General features: G+C 36.8%; 1 protein-coding gene across 1 annotated transcript; it reads right to left on the minus strand.

Moving 5' to 3' along the window:
• Positions 1–2,696: 2,696 nt before the first annotated feature.
• On the minus strand, positions 2,697–4,549 carry LOC100018766 (mitochondrial carnitine/acylcarnitine carrier protein-like). The gene has a single exon (XM_056808299.1). The coding sequence runs from the start codon at positions 4,216–4,218 to the stop codon at positions 3,283–3,285; it is 936 nt and encodes a 311-aa protein (XP_056664277.1). The 5' UTR covers positions 4,219–4,549; the 3' UTR covers positions 2,697–3,282.
• Between the last annotated feature and the right edge of the window lie 4,776 nt (positions 4,550–9,325).

Consider the following 9,325-nt stretch of genomic DNA (forward strand, 5'->3'; position numbering starts at 1 on the left):
TCATCTCTCTCTCCATTCTCATATTTGATCATTTATACCATATTCTTATCCTTATCACCTTCTTACAGTTACATAGGGCCTTCATCATCTCTTATCTAGATTCCTAATTATTCATGATTCTGATTGTTTCAGTCTCTCATCTGTCCCTTATACAGCTACCAAAAACTGATTTTCCCCAAGTGAAAATCTGTCATGGCACTCTTCTATGAAATAAACTTTATTGGCTTGCTATCTACTTTAGAATCAAATTTAAACTCTTCTCTTTGTCTTTTAAAGTCCTTAATTACTAGTCCATAACTTATTCCAGCCTTATTATACTCAACTCCTTGCACACCATGCATCATCTAATGCCAGCAGGGGTTTGCACCAGTTTGGGACCCCATCTCTCCTCACTTCAGCCATGTGGAATTCCTTAGTTCTTTCAAGACTCAAATATATTCTCCCATATAAAGTCATTCCCTTCCCCATTTTGGTTCTGTTTTCCTGGATTTCAACATTATGTTTCACCTGCAGTCAGTTCAGTAGATATTTGTTAAGTATCTTCTCTGTGGTAGGCATTGTGCTAAAATGTTGGGCACACAGAGAGGCATAAGAAAATATTTGCCCTTGAGGAGCTCATAGTCTAATGGAGGACACAAAGTAAATACAACTATTTACATACAGGCTAATTTGGAAATAATCAACAGTAGGAAGGCACTAGAATCATGGTAGATCTGACAAAGCTTCCTTCAGGAGATAAGCTTTTTGCTGGGGTTTTCAGGAAGTCAGGAAAGCTGCAAGCTCATCTGTGAAGACTCCTTTTGCCCTATGGGAATTCCTTGTGGAACACCATTTTTTCCTGGTAGTCTTTTCAACATAGCAGTATCCCTCTGCTATGCTCATCTATGTCTCCTTTTGCAGAGTTCCTTCTGGTGCCTCTATTTGGGGAAGGGGTCCAGGACACCCAGATTCTGTTGATTTTCTTCCTAGCTGTGATTCTGACTTTTTGGATTCCAGGAACAAGAACTGATAATGCCTTAACATAATGAGCAAAAGAAGAAATGATGGAGGAAACAATGGTCTGAACTTCTGAGTATATTGATTTATTAAGCTGATTGACCACTTATCATTTTGGGGTGTGCCTTTTAAGTGTGAATGGGTGAATTGTCCTTTTTCAACTCTCATTTCTGTGATTCATCTACCCCAAAAGTTTTTCCCATAGAATAGTAGAATGGATGACTAAAGAAATTTAGTGTATACTGAATTTGGTAGACACTGTGTCTTCATTAAACTAATTAACATTCCCTGACATATCCAGGACTATACTGAATCCAGGAACATACTAAAATACTTTTTCAGATAAAGGGTAAAATTTTCTTGTTTTTCTTTAAATATGAATTAAATATTGTTGGGGAGTAGAGTTGCTATTATCAAAAGTGTCTTGGAAGTGAATTACTACATAGAAGCAATTTGCTTATGTTAATGTCAGCTAGGATATATACATAAGCAATTTCAAATAACTGTCAACACTTTATGACCATCTCCATTTCCTAAGGCAGTAATGCTGTTTAGAAATACTTAAACTTGGTGTATTAACCTCATTTAGTGAGGAAAAGATTAACATATAAATGTAAAGTATAGCTTTCTTTTTTAATCTGTTTTATGGTTCTAGTTAAGTATGTGTCTGATATGCTTCCTCTATTTTCTCCTCCCAATATTCTCACTTGTCCTTATTTCCCCCTCTCAGAGAACTTTACCACCAATGCTGTAAAAAGGAAGGAAGGAATGTAAGAAAGGATAGAAGGAAGGAAAGGAAGAAAGGAAAAAAGGAAGAAAGGAAGGAAGGAAGGAAAGAAGAAAAGGAGGGGAAGGAAAGGAAGGAAAAGAAGAGAAGGAAAGAAAGGAAGGAAATAAAGGAAGGATGAAAGGAAGGGAAGGAAGGAGGGAGAAGAAAAGAACTTTGAAAACTTTGAAAACTAACAAAAAGAACTTGCTGAAATATCTTTTTTTAAATTTCCTACTTTTTATGTAATCTGTCTTCTTTAAAATTTAGCTTTATCAAAGGAACTATCTTTAGATGTTAGGTAATTGGCAACTAGCACAGTGGAAGGTCCTTTCTATTAAACTTATAACTAGTCTAGGGGCATTTCCTATTTAAAAACAATAGCAACAAAATCCTACATAAGCAATACTTGACTGACACAAATGACATATATATAACTCATACTAAAACAATCACTACAAATCTGTCCCTACATACATTCCTAATCCTTGTTGACATTGAACCAAATGTTGACTTCTAGCCCTAATACAGATATTTCTTATTCTAAAGACTGAAAACTAGAACTACCATTATGTATAATGGCAACTCATTAGGGAGTGAGAGAGATGGGACTACCTTAAAAATATTTAGATTCAAGAAATAGAGAAGAAAATTCTGTGATCTCTTCCATCTCTCTCTCTGTCTCTGTCTGTCTGTCTGTCTGTCTGTTTCTCTCCCTCTCTATCTATCTATCTATATCTCTTTTGGAGACAGAAAATAGTATTTATTACTTCCTGATAAAAGAGGATGCCCTCATTTCAGGAAAAAGTGTATAGAAGGTATTCTTCTCACTCAAGTTATCCTCATTAATTCTATGGTCCGCTTTTTGATTGGAAATTGTCCTGTTCACAGGGTGGGAATTCTGTTGGGAAGAGGACACTCGCAGACAAGCCTATCTGAATTAGTTTATTTTATTCTTCTTTGCAATTAGTGATACATAAAATTAAAATTCAAGTGTTGATAAACTAGCAATATGCTCTTAAATATACACCCAAAGTCAGCACATAAAGAGACAGTCAGCTATTGTCACATTTCAACATATGGGAGAATTAAGTGCTCATCAAATACTGCTTGAACAGTCTTTCAACGGAAGGTTAGTTGGTATTAAAAGTGTCTCTGGTATGGTTAATGAGATACGTGGCCCCTCTAGAACTGAGGAAGCTTTATTTGAGCTGCCTAGTGAGGGCACAGGTGCCAAAAAGATTCTGTTTTGAAGGTAGCTACTAACTTCCACTGCAAAGCCTTATGAAATCTACTTAAATCACGAAGGCTGCATTCAAATTTCAAAATGACCATACCAGTCTGAGGATAAGGCAAACGTTAGATAAAGTTCCTTCTTCTTAGTTCTTCCTTCTCTTCCCATGACTCACCGGTGTCTCCCCACAATGGGCAGCCTCTTGCTGAATTGAGTTAGGTCGGGTCCTTGCCTTGGTCCTTGTACTCCTTCTCTCATTGTCTGGAGGGATTAAGATTGGTGAGTTTCACAAATTAGGGGTGGCCCAATTAAGGAATGACAGTGCGACTTCAAAGCCAAGGAAACAGGCAGCATTTGCGGGGAAGGCGCGGATCATGACAGCTGTAAGACCTTTATACAGGGACGTGACCCCCTCTTGGGCGATCAGTTCTTTCAGTACATCTCGGAACCCATTAGGGTATTTCCCAGCGGGGGCAGTCTGGAAGCGGGACTTCAGTACATCGGGAGGGATAGCCATCACCCAGAAGAAGATTCCCGCTGCCCCTCCAGCAGTCAGGATTCTCAGAGCACCGAGATCATGAACGCTTTTGCCTTCTGGGGTTAAAATATCTTTCAGCCACTCATAAGTCATGAAGTACATCCCATTGGCAGGAACATCTCGCAGGAGGGTGAGCACAGTCCCTTTGTAAATGCCTCTTATTCCAGCTTCCTGATACACTTTTCTGACACAGTCCCAAGTCCCATTGTATTTTCTTTCTTTTGAAGCAGCTTGAATCTGTAATAGGCACTTGATTCTTTCTCCAGGGGCCATGATTACTGCTGTGAACACACCAGATAACATTCCAGCTGCAAACAGCTGAGGATAAGTCAAGACCTCATCTGGGTTTTTCTGTTGCAGTTTTTTGCCCAATCCAAAGCCAAAGAAGCACGTGGCCAATATGGGAGCAACGCTCACAAGGGGCGCGGCCATTCCTCGGTACAGTCCTGGAATCCCCTCGGACACTAGGATCTGTCGGAAACAATCTAAGGACCCGGAATAGCGGGGAAGTTGTCCTGACAGTGTCTTGGGCTGGGTCTGCAACTTTACCTTTACTGTGTCCAGCGGGTGGCCAACAAGCACCAGGCATAAGCCGCCAAAGCCCCCAGCCAGGAAGTCTTTTATGGGGCTGATGGGCATTCCTGTCTCCATCTCTGCGATGAGGGTCTCTGTGCCCTGGCCCATCACCGTGTGCAGCAAATGACTTTCCTCTACAATGGGAGACGGAGGTGGGGCCGCTAGTCATTTGGGATACATTTTCATATTCAATTACTGCTTAAATCTGTGATTTAGATTTTTATGTCTACCTTTCAGATCACGTCTTTGCCATGCTCTCTGACCCATTGTGATGAGAAAAATGAGCTTGCTTTTTAAAAAATTTACTTCTTTCTTACTGCCCTAAGAACCAGATCTTTCCTACCTTCCAATTCTGTTAGTGGTCTACAGCCCTTAAAGCTTAACCTCCTTGTGCAAGCTCCACCACTGGTCTCCTCTCTGGGCCAATTCAAACTGGATAATTTAGAACTTTGGAGGTATTCAACACTCCTTGTGTACTTAAGAATACCTTCCCCATACAACTTCACATTTTATGGGGAATAGCTTTCCTCTCCTAACTTCTCCCCCCATTTTGGAAGTAAATCCTAGACCTGTGAGCAATAATCTAAGTTATAAGCAAATCATCCCAGGAGTTTCAAGGATAGAATTACCAGAACTAATGGCCTGAGAAAAGGCCATCTAAATCTACTGTGTAAAATACAAGCAAGCATCTCTGGGAATTAACCCAGTCCAACAAATATACATGGCTAGGGACTAGGAAATGGGCATAGTACCCCAGCCTGGGGCTACCCAGCAATGGAATCCCTTTAATGAAGTGTGGGTTCATATTAAGTTGTTGTCGCTGCTGCCATTGTCATCAGTTTTTCTACCAAATACCTCTTTTTCACATGAATTTTCCTCTAAGTATATATCTACCATTTTGTAATTTAAAAAATTTTAAGTATTGATCTTTATATTTACTGTATTAAATTTTAATTTTTCAGATTTAACACATTTTCCAAAGAATCAAGGTCTTTTGAAATTCCCTTTCTATCATCTACACATTTTTGTTATCTCTTCATCCTCAGGGCTTTATATGTAGTTGTTCACAATGTATATTCAATATGATATTTTATGACCATAAAACAAATCCTTGGCACTTATTTTTGATCCCTGAATCATATCAGGGCACTTCCCTCCCTTTCTTTTCCCATACATGCACACAAGAAGCATCCAGTTCTGTATGTTCACACACACAAACCTGACTTTTGTTCATTAATTCTAAGTATGGACTTTTTTTTGTTAGTGTGATTGAACTTTGCATGGATTCATTGTTATCCAACTCCACAAGGTCATAAATCTCAGACTAGAGAGGACCTTAGAAATAAAATATTCAACATTCATTTTAAAGATAATGAGCCAGAAGCCTTGAGAGTTTAAATGACTCCCACTAAGTGGAAAAGCTAGAATTTGAAACTAGGTTTGCTAACACAAAATCCATAAAATTTTCCAGTATAATATCCTCCTGTACCTTTCTAATACCACCATAGAATTGAGACAGGGGCACCACATTTCCTGGTCAAATTCATCTAGGCATCATTGGCAATGATATTGTTGTGGATTTATGCTATCTGAATACAAATGAAGTATGTAATTGTTCCATATAAATACATTTCTGGGAATGGACAAAGATATCTTCTTTTCTCAGGTCATCTTAGATATAAGAAACTACCTAAATTTTTCTTAGTGCCTTTTGACATTCCATTTCCTTGAATCTGAGTGATAGATGGATTTAGCATTTTCTTTAATTGGTAATTAGATATGTTGAGGCATAATATGTTGATATTATAACTTTGATTCACATTACAGAAATACTAATAGCCTTTCGTGTTTATTTTAGTGGCAGAGTCATATTCCTATCGTATAGATATGCTCCTTACCAGTAACTAGGATGTCTCATTTCTTTTGGGATGAAATAAAATCATCAGGCATGAAAAGGCATTTAGTTTTAGGCCTTTGCCACCTTAGTCCTGTTCATGCAAAGGCAATGTTTTGTGTTAATTAGAACAATATAAAATCTAATCCTATGGTATTGTCTTTATGCTTAGAACATATTAAACAATGAACACCATATAAAGTTTATGTAGTTCTGAGAATTTTTTTCAGCCTGATTTAATACTTATTTGCCTTCAGAGACAGTTGTAGTTGATATATTTGCATTAGAATCATAACTATTCTTTATTTAATTTTTATGAAATACATGAAAAATAATGATGAATGAATTTTTCATAAAATGAATCACACATAGTCTTTGAGTTATTGTATCAGGAAAAGATTTGTATATCTGGGTATTCATCTATATTATTAAGATAAATAAAAATGAGGACAACACAAAGTCAGAACTAAAAAGATGAGAAAAAATGACACGGATTGTATTTTATGTTGTTTACAAGAGGGCAGAATGAGAGTAAATGGAAAACATGTAGTTTATTTTTTTTCAACCTGCAGAGGGAAATGATTGTTATGCATTTAACATCAGACTTCATCAATTTCTTCTATGGCAGTGGAAAACCTTTTTCATCATGAGTCCCTTGGATCCTTGTATTGTTGGTTATAGTTAAGTTGTTCATAATTAGTTGTTGTACTTTATTGCTGTTACTGTATATTGTATAAACCATTTTCTTGGTTCTGCTCACTTTTCTTCACTTCATTTATCTTTCTAGTTTTTTCTGATTTTTTTTGTCATTTCTTATGAAACAAGAGTATTCCATTACAATCACATACCATGACTTGTTCAGCCATTCCCCAAATGATGGACATCCATTTGGTTTCCAGTTTTTGCCAACACACACACACACACACACACACGCACGCACACACAAACTGCTAAAAATCTTTCTTTTCTGCTGGGTCCATGGATATGCATAGTTTTATGATCTTTTGGGCATGGTTCTAGATTGATTTCCAGAATAGTTATATTAGTCCACAGTTCCACCAACAGTGTATGAATGTCTCATTTTTCCCTCATTGGTCCAAAATTTATCATTTTCCTTTTGGGAAATTATTATTAGCCATTCTGATAGTTATGAAGTGGTATCTCAGAATTGTTTGCATTTCTCTAATAATGATTTGGAGTGCTTTCTCATATGATTAAAATAAGTTATAATTTCTTCATCTGAAAATTACCTATTCCTCTTCTTTGATCATTTGTCAATTGGAGAATGCTTTGTATTCTTATAAAAATTCTCTGTCAGAATTTTCATCTTTTTTATCTATCAGAAATATTTGCTATAAAATGTTTTCCAAGTTTGTTGTTTCCTTTAATTTTGGTCACTTGGTTTTGTTTGTGCAAAACTTTGTAAATTTAATGTAGTCCAAGTTATCTACTTTACATCTCAAAATATTCTCTGAGCCTTGTTTAATTATAAATTTCCCCTTATCCATAGATCTGATAAACTATTCTGTTCTCCTGTGATATTTGTTTGATATTCCCCCTTTATTTCTAAATCACATATCCATTTTGACTTTTCCTTAGTTTATGGCATCAGGTATTGGTCTAGGTGGTGGCACAATTTCTAAGCATAAATAAAAGTGGTAGAGGTTAACACTAAAATCCTTCACCTTTTCTTTTGTGTTGGACATGTATTCAATAAAGAAGACAGCTGCAGTGTCTGGAGACCTGCAGTTAATTACCTGTTAATCCATCATTTAAATCCACTATCTTAGAAGAGGCTTCATCTTGAGCACAGTCTGAATTCATAGCTGTAAAAAATAGACTTGAATACAGGACTACAATCCCCACGAGCCTTTGCTCCACTTCCCCAGAATGCCTTGTAATCTCACCAGGGCCTAGATCAAGAAGGTATTTAAGTTGATTCAAATGCTTTTGAGGGGGCTCTCTCTTGGCTCTTTTTGGACTTCCGTTTTGGAGCAGGTGTGTCTCTTGCGTGATGTGAGGTTATTTTGTCTAGGCCTCTGGCCTAGGCACAGGTTTCTTACTTGTATATTCTTTAATCTTTAACCTTTAATAAACCTCTAAAAAATATACTTCTTGCAGAGAGAAACTAATTTCTACCTGCCTCAGATGCCTCAGTCTCCCCGTCTCCCCTAAATTTTAACTGTTACATAGCTTTTCATATACAATTTAGAAGTCCATCTTTGCTCTTCCAAGTTACAAAGTTGTTTTTTTTTAAATCTGCCTCTATATTATCATATTGTGTTGTGTTCAATCGTTAATGGCAACAGAAAAACAAAAACAAAGAAGGAAAACCTACTAACTAATATTACAGAAAATGTTGTCTAAAGGATACTGGCATGTCTCATGTATATATTTTATTATTGAGCATTTCATTCAAGAAAAGAGAAATATAGAATGCACAATTTTGGGACAACACAGGACTGTCATCTATACATTGACCTGGTGTGTCTACTGTGCATAGAAATGAACCATCTTAGAAATGAAAAAAACAAACAAAAAAAAAAACCCTAGGGGTTATCTGACACATATCTCTGCCTCTCAGAAGAAATTCACTCAAATTCTTTCAAAACAAAAGCAACAAAATAATCCCTAAACTCTCCCCACAACATATTGTTTTCTTGAATTAAATATTTTATTAAGACTCAGGTTAGCATGAGAGATGGAGGAAGGTTTGCCTCCCAGACAAGAAGACCTAGATTTAAGTCCTGGCCTTGACCTGGTGTCTATGACTGACAAATCTTTTAGCTTGTTAGTGCCCCAGGCAAAGCGATAAGACTTTAATTTACAAACTGGTTTCAGATCTGCAGCAGTGGAGAGAGTTTCCATATCAGAAGCACTCTAGAGCAGTTATCAGATTCAAGAAGAAACCTAGACCACAAGAGTACATAAGGATCTTGGGGACTTTATTGACTTAGAAAAAAGGGATTAAAATCTATATATTAACATTATCACTATTCTATTCTATTTTATTTTTTGTTAATTTCCCAATTACTTCTTTAATCTTGTTCCAATGTAACCATAGGGACCTCTGACCTGTATAATTGACATCAAAAGTCTAGGATTAAAAAAAGAAAAATGAAAAAAGGGAAGGACAGGAGTGCAGCTAAGTGATTCAGTAGATAGAAGGCCAGGCCAGAAGTTCTGGGTTCAAATTTAGCCTCAAAAACTTCCTAACTGAATAAATTTGAGCACATAACTCACTTAACCCCAGTTGCCTGACCCTTACCACTCTACTGCCTTGGAAACAATAATTAGTTGAGATTCTAAGGCATTAGGTAA

The sequence above is a fragment of the Monodelphis domestica genome, chromosome 8, assembly GCF_027887165.1.
Source record: "Monodelphis domestica isolate mMonDom1 chromosome 8, mMonDom1.pri, whole genome shotgun sequence".
NCBI classification, from domain to species: domain Eukaryota; kingdom Metazoa; phylum Chordata; class Mammalia; order Didelphimorphia; family Didelphidae; genus Monodelphis; species Monodelphis domestica.